This window comes from Heterocephalus glaber, unplaced genomic scaffold (assembly GCF_053883595.1).
Source record: "Heterocephalus glaber isolate CG9 unplaced genomic scaffold, H.glaber_assembly_v1.0 deba00001498, whole genome shotgun sequence".
In the NCBI taxonomy this organism is placed as follows: Eukaryota; Metazoa; Chordata; class Mammalia; order Rodentia; family Bathyergidae; genus Heterocephalus; species Heterocephalus glaber.
In genome coordinates, this window is record NW_028258321.1 from 6,432,165 (window position 1) to 6,449,067 (window position 16,903).

The 16,903-nt window shown below is 48.8% G+C and overlaps 1 protein-coding gene and 1 long non-coding RNA gene across 10 annotated transcripts in view; one reads left to right on the forward strand and one right to left on the reverse strand.

Moving 5' to 3' along the window:
• The window catches only part of Armh3 (armadillo like helical domain containing 3), a 183,381-nt gene extending 168,854 nt beyond the window's left edge, over positions 1–14,527 (forward strand). For 3 of the 9 annotated variants that reach the window (XR_015440664.1, XR_015440662.1, XR_015440665.1), the window contains 2 exons: positions 5,510–7,031; positions 12,471–12,587. Coding sequence is in view for 4 of the 9 variants with exons in the window: in XM_087185787.1 (XP_087041913.1) it covers positions 12,471–12,587; positions 13,718–13,810 (210 nt within the window). In the remaining 5 variants the exon portion in view is untranslated. Of the gene's footprint in view, positions 1–3,136; positions 5,486–5,509; positions 7,032–11,398; positions 11,556–12,470; positions 12,588–13,717 lie in introns of those variants that run through there. The other 6 variants (XM_087185787.1, XM_087185783.1, XR_015440663.1 and 3 more) reach the window with 5 other exon arrangements.
• On the reverse strand, positions 14,440–16,802 carry LOC147825498 (uncharacterized). The gene is made up of 2 exons (XR_015440668.1): positions 15,990–16,802; positions 14,440–15,663 (listed from the first exon to the last, which is right to left on the reverse strand). It is a non-coding gene; the product is annotated as an uncharacterized LOC147825498 (long non-coding RNA).
• Between the last annotated feature and the right edge of the window lie 101 nt (positions 16,803–16,903).

Genomic DNA, 16,903 nt, shown 5'->3' on the forward strand with positions numbered 1-16,903 from the left:
GTTGGGCCGGGGATTTAGCTCAGTGGTTCTGCCGCCTGCCTCCCAAGTGCAAGGTCCTGAGTTTGATCCCCAGTACCAAAAAAAAAAGTTGTATTGCTGGACACGGTGGCGCACGCCTGTGATCTCAGCATTTGGGAGGCTGAGACAGGAGGATTACCATGAGTTTGAGGCCAGCCTGGGCTGCACAGTGAGGTCAAGGCCAGCCTGAACTACATAGAGAGAGCCTGTCTCAAAAAAAAAAAAAAAATTGTGTTTATAACATGTGTTTACAAGAGCATAGTTTGTGAACTGTGGTAATATCACAGAGGCTGGCAGTGTTATGGTACGAACTGTTGTAAGCTATGCTGATTGGAAATGTTTTTGCTAAGTACCATAATAGCATTTTGACTTGTCATATGATACCTGCCTAAAGGATGTTGTAATCTTTATTTATTTATTATTTTTTGAGACAGGGTCATGCTGTATACTTTAGGCAGGGCTTAAACTCACAGCCATCCTCTTGCCTCAGCCTCCCGGATGCTGGGATTACAGGCTTGCTCTGCCGAGCCCAGCAGGATGTTGTAATCCTTTGGGGTCGGGGTATGGGGGTTAAACTCAGGACCTTGCGCTTTCCATTCAAGAGCAGTGCCACTGAGCTAAATCCCCGGCCCAGGATGTTGTAATCCTAAAATGAAAATGAAACTGTGTGTAGGTCACAAGTGGGATTTTTTAAAAAATAAACTTTATTTTATCCCATTTCCCCTTCAAGCCCCTCCCCTCCCAATGTACAAAAGCTTTGTTTCCATTTTTTCCTTTATAAGTGGGACGTTTGTTTTTTGTTTTTGGTTTTGTTTTGCTTTTGAGACAGGATCTCCCTTCTGCGTGGTTCAGGCTGCCCTTGGACTCACTGTGTAGCCCTGTCTGGCCCAAAGCTGCAGTGGGGCTTCTGTGAAGGTTTCTGTGAGGAGGGGTGGGTTAAGCAAGGCCTGGCTGGGAGGCAGAGACCTCCTGTTGAGCTGCCAGTGAGTTGAAATCAGAAAGGGTGTTCCTGACTCCTTCTCTAGGTAGGGAACGCAGAGACATCTATCTCTAGGCTGGAGCTGGGCAAAGTACCCCGCTCAACAAGCCATAAAGAAGGAGAGGGTCTGATAGAATATTTGTATGTATTGTGAGGTTCCTCCCCCTCACCTTGGCTGCTGTTCAGTGTGATTGGAGCCTTGATTGTACAGGGGAAGGTCCTGGGTGTGTTGGATCTGCAATTAGTGCAAGAACGGCTTTACAAGGGGTGGCTAGGGGTTCAACCAAATAAAGTCAGGGAGGTAGGGGTGACTGCCTAGGGAAATTAAAGAAAGTCACTGTCACTGTTCCTTTAACCAGCTGATGGCCTCTCACTAATCACCCGCTGTGAGGTTCATTATCTGGTCCACCTTGCTGAAGGGCAAAGGCAGCCTGTCAGATCAATGAACCTCGGGGCAGTGGAAGGCCCTTTGGTAGCAGGCTTGGAAGACGTGGACAGACTGGGGGAACAGGCCAGCTTAAATACATTCTGAAATTGAGTTTGGTCCTGAAGTACAGGAGATGAAAAATGGGAGAAGGGGAAGAAAAACACAGATTTCTACATCTTGTGTGCAGGGTGACTGTGCAGAAGAAATAGTTGTATTTGGCAATTGGACCTTGGAGAGAGGCTGAGGTTACCTTGGATAGAAGGTCACTGTAAGTCAGTGGAGGTCTGTGATTTTGTTAAGGTTGCTATTCTATTGTCTTTTCTCCTATGGTTTTGGCTTTCTTTGTTTTTGTTTTTTCCAGCCATATTAAGCTACCTGCAGAGGAAGCTATCAGGACCTACTTTGGTCTAAGAATTCTCTCTTCTTGGGCCAGGGATTTAGCTCAGTGGTTCTGCCACCTGCCTTGCAAGCGCAAGGACCGGAGTTTGATCCCTGGTACCAAAAAAAAAAAAAAAAAAAAAAAATTCTCTCTTCTGAGTGTCCTTAGTGCAGTCAGATAGGGAATGGGGTCCCTGTGCTTTAAGTTCCCCAGATCTTTTTGGTGCAGAAGTGCAGAAGTACCTGCTGTGCCAAGCCGAGTGCTATAAAGACGCAAAGACTACGCCTGCCCTCGAGGGCTCCCGGTGTGCAAGCCGAGATCACTGCATTCCTCTGGCCCTCTGCCTGTGTGTCCTCCTGCAGAGCTCTCTCAGTTGATGGATTTGGAATGATTACCTCAGCCCCACCAGACTTTTTGTAAGTCTAGGAAGGAGCCTCCTCTTCTCCTTGCACCCCCAGTGAAATATTGTCTCACTACAAATCTATAAATGGTTGCCCGATGACCCTTATTCAGAGTGCATTTCCTCTAGCTGTGATCATCTAATACCTTTCATTGTTGCCTTAATTTCATGAAAAGGTGAAAGCAGAACCATCATTAGGTCTCCTTAGTAAAAGTAGGAAGGGCCAGGGATTTAGCTCGGGGGCACCACGCCTGGCTCGAAAAAGCAAGGTGCTGAGTTCAATCCCGGTACGAGGTGGGGGGGTAGGAAGCTGTAAGTCCTGGGGCTTGGCAAATGATTGAGTCTTCCAGACAGTCCAACTGTGCATACCCACCAAAACCCTCATGTGGATTGCCACGCTGGAAATGCATCCAAACACTGTGGGCTGCTACTGAGTCTATTTAATTTGTCAGGGAAGATTGTGGAGTTGTCCCCAGATGGAGGGTAGGAACACAATGAGAGGAGTCCTTGACATTGAATCCAGGGCTTCATGCATGCAAAGTGTGCCTGCTACCACCAAGCTAAACCCCCCACCTCAGTCCTTTTTATGAAAGTCAATTTCAATGTAATTAGATATTCATGAAGATCAATTTGTTTGTTTGTTTGTTTTTGTAGTAATAGTAAGGCCTACACTTAGGGCCTTTGTGCTGAGCTATGTCCCCAGCCCTTTAAAACAATTTTTTAATTTAATTTGTCAGGGAGGATTGTAGAGTGTTTTTTAATTTCATGCACTTTTCAGAGAGCCTTCCTTTGCATTAACTGTTCATTTGTATTGTCTCTTTGTATTTCATTCTTTCTTCCTTCCTCTGTTTTTAGTTTCTATTAGGGAAGAGTCTTGAGTGGATATTAGAAACAGATTTTATACAGTAGTGAACACTTTTTTTTTTGAACCAGGGATTGAACTCCGGTCCTTGTGCTTGTGCAGCAGGCGGCAAAACCACTGAGCTAAATCCCTGGCCAGTAGTGAACACTTTTATCTTTCTAAAGATAATTCACTGGAAGTACGTATCTCTCCCATTCCCCCATTTTCCCTTCTATTCTTGGGTCTAACATTGATCATTTTCAAAGGCTTGACCCTTTAGTCTCAAAACAGCAAGGAGGGTGGAAACACAAAGCTCTTGGGTCTCTACTGTTGCTGCGTGGTCCAAGTTGGCCTAGATAGAACTCACTGTGTAGCCCAGTCTGGTCTCAAATTCGAAATCCTACTTCACCTTCCCAAGTGGTAACAGCTATAATTTTTAAGCACTTTCTATGTATCAAACAGTATGCTTCTCATGTTGTATACCATCCTCTTATGTGGTCTTTTTTTTTTTAATCTTATATAGTCTTTAGAACCAGCTTTATAATGAAAGTATTGGTATTCCCATTTTAAGAGTGAGTAAACTGAGGCTCACCTAGCTATACCCCGCTGGTAAGTGGTGAAGATGGGGTGTGAGCCCAGCCAGGTTGACGCAATATATACTCTTATTTAATCACTGTGCCTTTTGGGGGGGGGGGTCAGTTGTGCAGTTAGGCCTCAAACTTCTGATCCAAGTAGCTGGGATTAGAGGCATGTGCCAACACACTTGGCACCACTATATACTATTCTAAACATACTAGCTAGCTATTGGTTGAAACTCTTTTGGTAGAAGGCATAACTAGGCCCAACGGCCAGGGTCGTTACTCATGTAACATCTTTGAAGTGCTTCTTGTTTAGGTTTAATTAGTTCTAAGTTTGGAAGAATAAATATGAGTTATGAGAAAAGAATTGGGTTTTTGCTTCTCATCAGAATTCCTCTTCAAAGCTGTCTAACAACTGACTTCCACTTAATTGTGAGACTACCACTGAGAAGCTGTCCTCAAGCTGGTGAAATTGCAAGGTTAGGTAAAAACTTTGCTTCCAGGAGAAAAGGGCCCTGTTCCTCATTGAGAGACCAATGGCCAGTTCTGGAGAAAGTCTGCCTTGAGAAAAGTAGAGGAAGAGAGGGAGGCTATGTTAAGTGCTGTTAGAGAAAATGAAAGATCAGACCTTCTCTCTTCCAGTCTCGTACAAAAGTTTGTAAAGCATTTCAGCCCTATATCAAATCCAGAGCAGGGTGGTAGGCAATGCCCAGAGTAGGTCATTCTCACTTTCATGGGAAAGAGCATCTTCCTTTAAGTTTGAGAACTTTTACTGGATTTACGAAGGAAAAAGGCTTCAACCTTCCTTGCTGAGAAATGGTATATTTGACTTATGTTGTACCTCCATGGATGAAGAGAGGACCGTAGTGTACATTTACCACAGAAACTGCAGCTACTTGGACATTCTTTCTAGCGGTTGATTTGCTGCTAACCATTAATGAAGAGCTACTGTGCTTGGCACTGTTCCTTTTAGTGGCAGGACATTATGGTAAGAACAGGAGGTCAGCATGATATAGGGGGAAAAAATGTAACTCCCAATCTGCTAGATGTCAGACACTCCAAGTTTGTGTTCCCTGAAGTTAAATGAATTTGAAGGAACAACGGAGGTTAAGAGTAGGAAAATTTATGGGGGAATAAGAATAGGGAATAGCAACAGCTCTTGAGAGACAAGAGAGATCCTGAATGGGTTGCCAATGAGCCTACTTCTCTGAAAAAGTTTTATAGAGCAAAATCATGAGGTAGGTAGGATGTGGGTCAAAACTATAATCAACTGATAAGATTACAAATAGAGCCACTTGGCTAATACTGACACAGTAGTAGCAAGGGCATATGGATGACATCTTTAACCTTGATCAGTAATCTGTAGTCTTAGTAGATGGGAGAGGATGGCCCACCCCAAATTATGTAATGGTTTATAGGGGAAATCTCAAAAAGGGTGGTACCAGAGCCAGGGATTTAACTCCTGCTTCGAAAGCACCTGCCTCGAAAGTGAAAGCGCAAGGTCCTGAGTTCGATTCTGGTACCAAAAAAAAGAAAAAGAAAAAGGGTGGTACTAGTAACCTCAAGCTTCCTGATATCCCTTAGAGAAGTATGTAAATCTAGCCATTGTGACTTTAATCTTCTTTACATGCACCTCTAGCCACTGTTTTGATGTGTTCTCATCTTCTGTACTGACTCCCTGGAGGGCTCAGCCCTGTCTGACTGCCTATAATATTTCCACCTAACTTAGCTATCTATTGTAAGCAGTGAACAGTTTTGATGGGTGGCTTAAGGAACAAACCCGATATGGGCACCAGAATAGATTTGTACCAAATCTCCAGGAGTTATGAGGGAAGAATGTTTCCCAACTTGCCTTGGACCAAACTCTGATTATGTCTTCTCCATCAGTTTGTAGAATATCCAGTGCCTGCTTGTATTGGGAGGTGCAGAGAGCAGAGAGACCACCCCGGCAGGCTTTGTGTGAGCAACAAGGTCATTTATTCACTTGGGTGCAAGCTGGCTGAATCCAAAAAGAGAGACAGCCCTGAGCAAGGGGAAAGCAAAGACTTTTATGGGGTGTTTTGGGGTGGGTTGCCAGATATTGGAGGTTGTTGCCAGGTGAGCGTTGGTTCAAGGTGACTGCCTTGAGGAGTCTGGAGCCAGAGAGAGTGTGGCCATGCTCCTCAGGATGGGCCGGGGTATGGATGTACTACGACTTCCTGGAGCTGAGGGCAGTGTGTCTGTACTCGGACTTCCTGGAGCTGAGCTGAGGGCCTGAGATATGGTGCTCTGTAAGGAAAGCAGCCTCACTCAGCAGGTGTGACACTGGTCGGCTTCCTGATGCATGGAGAAGGGAAGCAAAGGTCAGACTCCGACTTGGTGATACTCAGAGTGGATCCTTCAAGCTATCCTTTCCTCCTCTGTGGGAGAAATGGGGTCTGAAATATCTGAAATGGAACAAATGGTCACAGTCCCATGGGGAAGACAGTCTGAGATTATTATAAAAATCCTCTTAAAAGCCTTTTTATCTTTTTCTCCTCCTAATTCCTTTTTAGCTCCTATATCTGTTTCAAACCATATGTAAATTAATTTTTCTATGATTGAGCGTTTGAGGGTGTTAAAGCAGAACTGCAAGCTGGGTGTGGTGGTGCACACCTGTCATCCCAGGACTCTGGAGGCTGAAGCAGGAAGATTGCTATGTTTGAGGCCAGCCTGGACTACATAGTAAGTTGAAGACTGGCCTGGATTACATAGTGAGATATTGTCTCAAAAAAACCCAAACCAAACCAAACAAAAACATAAAGCAGAACTGCATGGAAGTGAAACTGAATGATTACAACCTCTTTGGGAGAATGGAACATTGTTCTTGAGACAGGAGCATTCACTGTGGAAGGAATTTATTAACTCCTTTTAATAACCACCCCAAAGCCTGAAAACCAAAGATGACTGGGGCCTAAAACACTCAGCTGAAGAGTAAGGACCTTTAAATTTCAAGCTCCTAAATGAGTATTGAGTGATCAGATTAGCAATCCAAATCAGCTTTGCTGATAGAAGTGTGTAAAGTTTTGTTGGTGGTTTACATGAACAGGGTGGAGCAGAGTCTTCAGTTGCTACTTGTGAAAATTGACAGGCCCTGGGGCCCTAAGAAGCCTGGTGGTTATTAAAGCTTACATAACAAACCACACCTTCTCTGGGTTACCTTTCCAGCTCGCCACAGATCATTCTTTGTTCTTCTCAGGACAAGTGCGTTGGAATTCCTTAAACCTTTGTTCTCTGATGACCGAATTTAGTCTGTAAACCCGACTGTACCCCAGATATGACTCACCTGCCAGTACAGAAGGAGCACTTGGATTGGGTGTCTAATGCCCGTTTTGTCACTGTCTTTCTAGACATTTGTTTCTTCACCTGTGAAGGGAAGGCCGTGAACTGGGTAGGTAATTTCAGAGGTTCCCCCTAGAGCTGACCCTTCTAGTATGGCTTCCTTCCGTGTCATTGACCTCAGATGCTACATTGGTTCCAGGTTCCTGGCTACCTTTTAACCAGCTAATTCATCTCATTTGAGTATATCAGATACTTCCTATTTCCATATTCATTTGGAATCTTCTGTTTGATAGATCCTGTGACTTAAGTTTTTATATTCCTTTTATATATATAATATTTATAATGTTATAAGGAAATATGACTGTCTTGTAGTTAAGAGGATTAAGAGACATATAGGTCAGGGTCACATAACTAGCAAATGATGGTGTCAAGATTTGAACCCAGGTGTCTGATCCAGCAGCCTCTCCATTATTTCCCACTGTCATCTTGATGGGTTCCATGTTTATCTCCTCATCTGTTGGAAGACTCAGCAAGCTTCTCTATTACTATTTTGTGGTCACATCTTTAGTTGGCAGCCTGGCCTCGAGGGCAGACCATGATGTTGGAAATAGGCTGGTGGCAGCCTTCCATGCTTTCTCCAAATGGGTCATAATTTAGATGTCAGTTCAAACTGAGAAAAAAGTAACGAACACAAGTTTGCTGACAGGACACATCCTGTTATTTAGTTGTCCTTTTCTGCTGGGAATTCAGGCCAACATATTTGAGACAGCAGTTTTTCAGGCTTGGGACAAAGCATCAAATTAGATAGCCATCACCAGGAATTTTTCCAACTTGGTGATTCTCATTTGCTCCTCTCTTCAGGCTAGAAGTTATTTCCTGTTTCAAAAGCCTCGCTTACTTTTTAAAAAGTAGACACAGCTACTGAATAGTCTGCAAGGAATGCATATTGTATGTCCTGGAGGAAAGGTGTGTGTGTGTGTGTGTGTGTGTGTGTGTGTGTGTGTAACCTTATTGGCAATTTTCAACTAACCTTGTGCACTGGGCTGTTACCTACCACCCATCTTTGATGACATTCTAATCCTGATGGAGCTTCATAATCAATATTATGCAAAGCCAGGCCTTTATGGGCCTCTTTGCTGCTGGGGATTGAACCTAGGCCCTTTGAACTGGGCTACATTGCTCAGCATCCCCGCTCCTTTAAATTTTATATATGGGGACAGAGTCTCACTAAGTGCCCCAGGCTGGGCTTAAACTTGGGATTCTCCTGCCTCAGCCTTCAGGAGTGCTGGAATCATAGGTGTGCACATCATGCCTGCCACCCTGTGTCCTCTTGCACCACCAAAGTTGTTAGGGTTAGCAGTGGGCAGTAGACCATCTCTGACTTGCGGCTGCTGCGTGCCAGTTACACTCAGGGCCATGTGCACCTTCTAGGAGGCTGCTTTCACACTGGATAGGGAAATGTGGTTTTCTCTTCTCCAGAATCTGTGGTAGCTAAATGGAGATGTCTGAGGCCCTGTCTCCCAGCTTATGGTTAGAACTATCTGGGGACAGCCAGAACTTCCAGATTCCCATTGTTAAGAGAAAGAGGCTTTCATTATAAAATTAGTAAATATTTGTTGACTATTTATTCATCATGTGCCAGGTGTTGGACAGTCATCTCATCTCTTCTTTACCTCAGCCCATGAGTTCTACCCACATTTTACAGATATGAAAACTGAGACTCAAAAAGAATTAAGAAACATGCTAGGCATGGTGCCTGTAATCCCAGCACTCTAGGAGGCTGAGGCAGGAGGATTGCAGGTTGAAGCCCAACCTGGACAACTTAGTGAGACCCTGTCTAAAATAAAAAGGGCTGGGAATATATCTCAGTGCAAAGGTCTGAGTTCAGTGCCCAGTATGACAGGGGAAGGGACAGAGATACTGCTATAAATTTACATAGCTAGTCAGTGGTCAGCCTGGAACTGCAGTGCAGGCCCATGACCTCAAAGCCTAGTTCCTACTGAGTGTACTGTCTTCTCAGGCCTTTTCCCTCAGAGACCTCAGGACCAGGTGCCCAGCCCCTATCCTATTTGCTTTTTCCTGACTTGTGTTAAGGTAAAGTGTTTTAAGGCAAAGAAGAAGGTGTGAGTTTTTAAGCTGAGGCCAGTTGCCTGTACTCCGTCTTCCACTTGAAATCCACAGGTGTCCTTTGTGGTGGAGGATCACGTATGGCATGCCCAGGAGACCTTCGGGTCAGTTGAAATAGGTCCTCCCTGGGCTGTGAAGGCAGTGAGTTTTGAGTCGTAGCAGGCATATAGCCCTTAGGGTGATGGTGTTTCTGTTAAGTGTACGTGATGCTCAGAAATTAAAAACTTGAATTCCCTTGTAATTTCTGGAAGGTAAGTTCAAGATCATTTCATAGGGGTAAGGGCTATGGCTCAAAAGAGGCAAGTTATCCAAAATTCTGTAGCAAGAGTGGAACTCCCAGTTCAGTTATCTATCTTTCATACATTCATTATTTATTAGGTTGGCTGGTTGGCTGGTTTTCTGAGACAGGGTCTCGCTATGCAGTTCAGGTTGCCCTTGAACTCATTATGTAGCCCAGGCTGGCCTCAAACTTGTGGCTCTTCTCCTGCCTCAGCCTCCCAAGTGCTGGGATTACAGGCCTGTGCCACCATGCCTGGCTATCAGTTATCTTTCTATCAGGCCCTTCCCAGGATACTGAGGGTCATAGGTAGGAGGTGTATGAATTCCATACAGGGCATATGTCTTGTAGGTGATTTTCCGACTTTGAAGCTACCTTAAGCTGAGGTGGTGAACGTGGCTCTAGGGAGCCCGACAGCTGATGAAAGTGTGCTTGTGCTGGGGGATAGATTGTTACCGGACAGACTGGGAAGCAGTCTTTACCTGGCAGGGGCCATGGAGTTGCCAGAAAGCCTGGTACTAAGGCTGCAAGTTATGGTAAAGCCTAAGGCCTTTAGGGACAGGGGCTCTGGGAGATTGCACTGGGCTTAATTGCTGCCCTTGCCACCTCTGAGGCCAGTGCTAAGGCTCAGAAGGGACAGGTTCCTAGTCTTAAACTAAAGGAAGTGAAGTCTCAGACCAGGCAAGTACGCTTAGTGGGCTGAGGCCCAGACCTGCCTTAGAATGTTTCCTCGGGAGTATAAGAGGAATGAAGAAGGGCAGGAGATGGTAGAAGCAGGATGAATTGACAGCAGTGCCCTGGATGGAAGAGAAAGGAAGGCAACCCACAAGGAAGGGCCAGAGACAGAGGTGGCAGGAGGCAATGTCCAGACAAGAGGGCTGACGCCAGGCATGGTGGCACACACTTAGAATCCCAGCAGTTCCAAAGGCTGAGGCAGGAGGGTCACAGATCCCATCCCAGCCTGGGCAACTTAGTGATGTAGTGAGATTCTGTCTCAAAAAGTAAAAAAGGTCTGGGATATAACTCAGTGCAGAGCTCTAGGTTCAGTCCCTAGTGTCTCTAACAATAATGATGATGACAGTGTTAGTAAGAGCTGAGATTGTACCCTAAGTACATGATCCAGCCAAGCTACTCATTTCTTTCCAAGGAGCTGGTGGCTCGGGAGCTTCTCTGCTTTCACTTACCTATAACGAACTGACCAGGCTATACTGGCAAAGCCAGCTTTACTGGGAAAGGAGAAATAGCTGCTCTAAGCAAGACCTTAACCTTCCATTCTGCCCTGGCAAGGGGAGAATCCCCAGGAGATGCCTGAGGCTACCGCATGTAGCCTAGAGAGCTTTCTTTGCGGCCTCTGACATTCCTCAGGGAAGGCTCTGCCCAGGGGTGGGTCATGGGCATTGCTGAGGCCACCAGATTTCAGGGTTCGGAAAGCATTTATTACTTTATTTTGCCTGGAGCCTGGAGGCTGATTCTGTTGTGGAGGAATTGTGCCTTTTTCTAGCCTTGAGCCATTCACTTCTGAGCAAAGACCTTGACTGTAGCAATTCCAGCCACATGTGTAGCCCATGTGCATGAAAAAACTGGATCACTTTGTAGGTAACAAATAGAACTAGAGGCAGAGGAACTAGCTGGTACTGGTGTTTGTGGGGCCCAGTGAGGATCCAAAAGGAGGAAAGCTTGGCAGACCCTTGTCCTTCCTGTCCCTTCCCTCCAAACCCAAACTCAGAGCCTTTCCCATAGAATACAAGCCTTTCCTGTGGGCTCCAGCCCTTCAGTCTCTTCAGGATTTTTTGTTTTGTTTGTTTTGAGACAGGGTCTCACTGTGTAGCTCAGGCTGGCCTCGATTTTGAAGTGATCCTCCTGCCTCAGCATCCCGAGGGCTGGGATGACAGGCATGTACCACCATGTCCGGCTCTTCAGGACTTCTTGGCAGGCAGAAGTGTTTGCCCCCAAAGCAAGTCTGCTCTGGCACAAATTTGGACTGGTGACGGGGAGCAGCCCAAGGTACCTTCATGGTCCTCAGGAGCCTGCCCTGACTCTGGCTTATTCCCTTCATTCCCTGCTTCTGTCAGACCTAAGTGTCCTCATCAGCCATCGACTACTTTCTGCCATCTCCCTGAGCAGCGCACTCTCCATGATCTACTCAGATACCAAGGTGAACAGCCACCCCTCTGCTGGGTTGTTGCTCTCTGGCCAGCATGTTTCTGCTAACTTGATGGAGGGCCTCTCCGCAACAGTCCTTGCCTTGATTCATGGTTGTATGAGCTGAAGTCACATCAGAGCTGGCAATGATAGTCCTTTCCTTCTCCGTTTCCTCCCCCTCCTCCCTCCCATTCCCCCCTCTTTTTTGGGGGGGTGTGGGGATTGAATCCAGGGCCTTTACACTGAGCTAATCCCCAGCTCTTTTTTGGGGGGCCAGTACTGGGGATGGAATTCGGGACCTTGCTCTTTCGAGGCAGGCAGCGGAACCACTGAGCTAAATCCCCGGCCCCAGAGGAGCATTGTTGAGGAAAGACCTCTCTCTCCTCAGAACAAAAGCTTCAGCTTAGTCTTGAAAGTGTCTCTTGTACCCAGTCTTAGAAGCCCAAAAGCTTGATCCAGGCAGTGATGGGAAGGCTGAGTTGGCACTGAGAGGAAAACAAGTGCAGATGGTGCTAAGGAACATCCCAGGACTGAAAAACATGGCTCCCAGAAAGGGAGAAGCTGGGGAACGTTGGCAAAGTCTCACTCAGCAACTATGACAGACTGGCCAAAGCACGCTTCGGGGTGGGACTGAGGGTACATCCATGGTGTTAGAGACACAGGTGACCTCAGAGACTTGCTGTTCTGCCATCTGCCACACAGAGTGAGCAGTCTCAGTGGCCAGGCTGGGCTGGTCAGGAAAAACGGAGTAAAAGAGATTAAAAAGTAGCTCAGGGCCAGGGATGTGGCTCAGCGGCACAGCACCTGCCTGGCAAGTGCGAGGTCCTGAGCTCAAGTCCCAGTACCAAAAAAAAAAAAAGTGGCCCAGAAACCTGAGGAAATGCTCCCTTTGGCAGCGTTTTTTCTGGGTGATAAGTAATGAGCCCCATAGGCAGCATCATGGTGCTAAGTGACCTTCGGTTTGCATGGCCCCAGCCCCGCCTGGCTTTTGACCTTCCCTAGGTGCTAGAGGTGGTGAGAGCCAACTATGACACGCTCACGCTGAAGCTGCAGGACGGCCTGGACCAGCACGAGCGCTACTCGGAGCAGCACAAAGAGGCTGCCCTCTTCAAGGAGCTGGTGAGCTTGCCTCTGCCCGCCTCTGGGTGTTCCCTGCGGGTGGGCGTCTAGGGAATAGCTGCAGATGCCAGAGGCTGGTAAAACAAGCCCGGAAGGCTCTCCTGGAATCTAGCATGCAGCTTCTCTGCAAAGCAGTCAGGACAGGCAGGGAGGAAGGAAAGTGTTTCCAAGCAGCATCACTAGCCTTTTCTGCAGATACGAGATGGCTCTTGCACAGCTCCAGCCAGCCCTGAGTTGGACTTGTGCTCTGGACAGCAGCTCTGGCTCGTTGTTCCACATCCTGTCCTCAGCCAACAAGAGTAGTTGATTTTTTTTATGTTGTCACTTCCTGAATTCCTAACTGGCTCCTGGTCTGACGTAGTTATCCAGCCTTTACCCCATGCCCATTCCCATTTCCAGTCACTCAGCTTCCAACAATCTCTACCCTTGGCCCCTGAGTGCCAGGGAGCATTTGCTCTGCCTCCTGCTCCACCTCCTTGCCAACATCTCTGGAAAACAGCTTCTTCTACCAACTGTCCCTTTCCTGCCCTATGCCCAGAGCTGTTCTCAGGAAAACCGATGCTTCCTGTAGTCCTGCCACCCACCTCCTTGGGGTACACAGGCCTCCTGGCTGGAAACTGAGTCCTCACACACTAGCCTCTACCCACTTCCCATGCTCTCAGCCTCCCTCTGCTGGGCTATAACTTCCATCAGTCCAGCTTCTACTTCCCACGCTGGATGTTAGGTCATCTGTCTTGTGCTAAACCACCCCCAACTTTGACCCTGATGTGACATTCCTCAGGATGTCTCTGGGGTGAGTTTGTTAGGGATGTGGCAGCCATTTGTGTAAGGACACAGAAAATGGAGTGTTTTTATGGGGTGGTTGGTGAGTCTTTATGTTGATGTAGAGGAATTACTGGGGGCCATCAGTAAACAAAGATAACTAGTTACTGGGAGAGAAGAGGGTTGTGAAAGAGGTAGAGGACCTGTGTTATGAGGCTCCTGGGCATTGGCCTCGGCCTTACTCAGTTCTGTCTGCACCCTGGCACCAGGGAGCAGAACAGATCTGTTCCAGGAGGTAGCTAATGAGCTTGAGTTGCTGCCTTTTCCTTTGCTTCCTCCCTGACCACTTAAATCCTCCCCCTTCCCAGGTTCGGTCCATTAGCACCAACGTGCGGAGGAGCCTGGCCTTCCACACACTCAGCCAGGAGGCCCTGCTAAAGGAGTTCTCCACTATCTCCTGAGTCTGCACCCTCCTGACAGCCACTGACTGCCCTTATTCATGAGGCTCCTGGGCCAGAGCGGGAGAAGGGGCTGCCTCTGAGGTCGGAGAGAAACAGACACCCAGGTCTCTTGATGAAGGCTGCACTTGAGTGGAGCTTGGACAGCAGCAGCAAGCCAGGGCATCTTATTTGGGGAGGAATGGGTGGGCAGAGGGATACATGTGTAAGAATGTGGGGGCTGCCAGGGTAGGCTCCCTGGACGCCCCCACATTTCCAGTTGAGATTGCAAGTTGTACCTTCTGGCTCGCTGTTGGGAGTTGGCGGGCTAAGCCCTAGGTGATGCTGACACCCTGAAGTCCAGTGGCTTTGCTAGGGTTCTGAACAGATCAACTGTCAGATACACCTGGAGCTTCGAGGGGCTTGAAATACATGTCCCCTGCTCCTACTGGGAATCTGTCTGGTCATCTTAGCTCACGCTCAGGGAAGGTGTCCCGTTTTCTAAATTCAGGATCGACTTCTCTAAGAAACTGGAGATTGGAATCTACCCAGAGCTCTACTGTCCAGCCACCACTTTGTAGATTTTAGTTTTGGCACCAGGAGCACCTGTTAGCTTTCTTCTGCCTTCCAACCCATGGACTCATCAGCACAAATAGGCTCACAACCTTCACTTTTAATTTTTAGTTTGCTTTAAACTGTCATTGGGTGTGTGTGAAATAAACATGGATAGGTTTTCCGAGCCCTCAAGGTGCCTCCTTGCTAGCTCCCTTTCCAGCAGCTCCCCCACCCCAGCCAGCCCTCCACAGGGAGCCCTTCCTGCCTCTGAGCTCCTCTCCCTCACCCTGCTGTTATTTACATCCAGCCACCTGAGAGTCCTCTGGGGAGGAGTCTGGTGCCTGGGAGTGACAGACCCTGCTGGCTGCTCTGTGCCCTCTATCTCAGAGGCTGAGGAGCATCGTGCCTGCCAGACTCCAGGTGGGCCACGGCAGATTTCCTGGCCTTGAGGTGACCTGTGGCTCTTTGGGTAGCCTCCAATGGGACCACCGTAGGCTCTCCCTGCTACCCCACAGCTGCCTCCCAAATAGCTGCTGTTCCAAGATCTTCCCTTTCTAAAGTACTTTGAAAGCCCTCAGGATGGTAGGCAGGAAGCAGCAAAGGAAGAATCAGAGCATGCAGGAATCCTGCTGTGAGAAGAGGCGGGACCGTCCCCAGCCGGTACCCATTTAGCCTCAAATCACTTTGGAACACTTGCCCTCCCTGGGAACCAGAGTTCTGGCTTCAGCACTGAGCAGATCTGGACTAGTTCCAGAGCATCCACCAACAGACTGCCCTGCATGCATGGAGGTTTGCAGGAGGTCATGGGCCGGGTAGCCGCTGATCACTGCTCACTAGATTAGATGGGCAGCCTTGCCTGGGGCATGGAGGGCCTTCCTGGTGATAAACTCCACAGCAGCCGGATCTGAAACTGCGGACAGGTTGAAGTTATTAAAAGTGGATTTGTGTGGGACCATCTTCTTAAGTGTTTTTCCCCCACTTAATCTCTGTTGCCCAGACTCATTTCTCAAAGACTTGGGGTGCGGGTACCCTGGCTAGGGAGCCCCTTCTGTCCTCACAGACTCCTGCTGAGTCTCCTGGCCCTGGTAGAGGCCTGTTGGGTTCAGAGTTTTGTAGTCTCCCAAGCCCTTTACAGTAGTGGTCCCCAACCTCTTTGGTGCCAGGGGCTGGTTTCATGGAAGACTCTTTCCACAGACCTGCCACAGTGAGGTTTGTGCTTCTCTGACAATCTGCTGGGGCTGTGATCTGACAGGAGGCAGAGCTCAGGTGGCACTGTAAAAGCCGATGAAGCTTCCTGGTCTGTGGCCCAGGGCTGGGGACCCCTGCAGTAAGAAAAAGAAAGAAGAGTTGCTTGTCTCCAGACGGTGGTGTTGAGGCCAGCAGTAGTGCCTTGAGCTCCTTCTGGGTTCCTGCCAGCCTCCCCCAACAAGTGACCAAGGGCAGGTTTGGACATGGACCCTCAATGGAAGACTTCTTGCCCTCGAGGCATCGTAAAGGCCGAGCTCTTGGCCGGTTTGTGATTTTGTTGTTTGCGACAAGATCTCACTAGGCCTAGGCTGGCCTTGAGCTTGGGGTGCTTGGCGTCCTGTCTCAGCCTTCTGGAGTCCCGAGGTTACAGGTGTATGCCACTCTGCCCAGCCTTCCTAACCTGTTTCTTCACGTGCACCTGTTCCAAGCGCGGGATCCCATCCTCTTCCAGAAACAGACCTCCAAAGGAGCCGTCTGCGCCCTGCCTCTGTCCAGGGCTGTAGAGGCTCCTGCAGAGCCAGAGGGGCGCGGCAAGGGATGCCCCTAGGTCCTTCCTTCACTCCAGTCTCTCTCAAGTCTCACGGAGCTCGCCCAGGTCCTGATGGGCACTGAATCCAACTGAAGAGATTAAATGTGCTGGGCTCACCCCGGAGTGTCCTCCATTCTTTAGAAAAGGAGTTAAACTTGGGGACGGTGGCTTCTCCTTCCCGCCCAGATCCCCAGATCCTTCAGTAAATCCCCACCTCTGCTGGAGAACAAGCATCTGGGACAGGGCAGGTAACAAGAGAGGGCAGAAAAGTAGAGAGGAAAAAAAGAGGGAAAGGGGGGCTCGGAAGAGCGAGGAGACCTCGAGTTGCGTCCGGTTTACCTGACCCTGCTGCCGGCCTGTTGCCTGCGGGACACAGATCGGGGAAGAGAGCGGTGGAGAGAGCGGGAGAAGGATGGCGGGGCTAGCGGCTGCGAGCCAGACTCTCCTCGTCGGAAGCTGAGCGGGCGGGTGCGGACTGGGAACCCGCTGGAAGCCGGCGCCCGCACACCCCAGGCTCGGCTCAGCCGGACGGCACTGACCATGGGGAAAGGGGCGACCGAGACGGGTGGGGTTCGCGCCCCCTGGCTCCGGGTGCAGAGTGGTGCCGCAGGGGAGCCGCTCCCTCCCGCTCCTCGGGGCAGCCGGGCGGGGAGCCTCCGGGCGGCGAGAATGGGGGCGGGGTGGGGAGCCAATCCCGGCAGCGCGAAGGAGGAGGCGGCGGTGACAGCGCGGGGAGGGGGCGGGAGGAGGGAGGCCCTCGGCTCCGCTCGGCTCGGCTCGGCTCG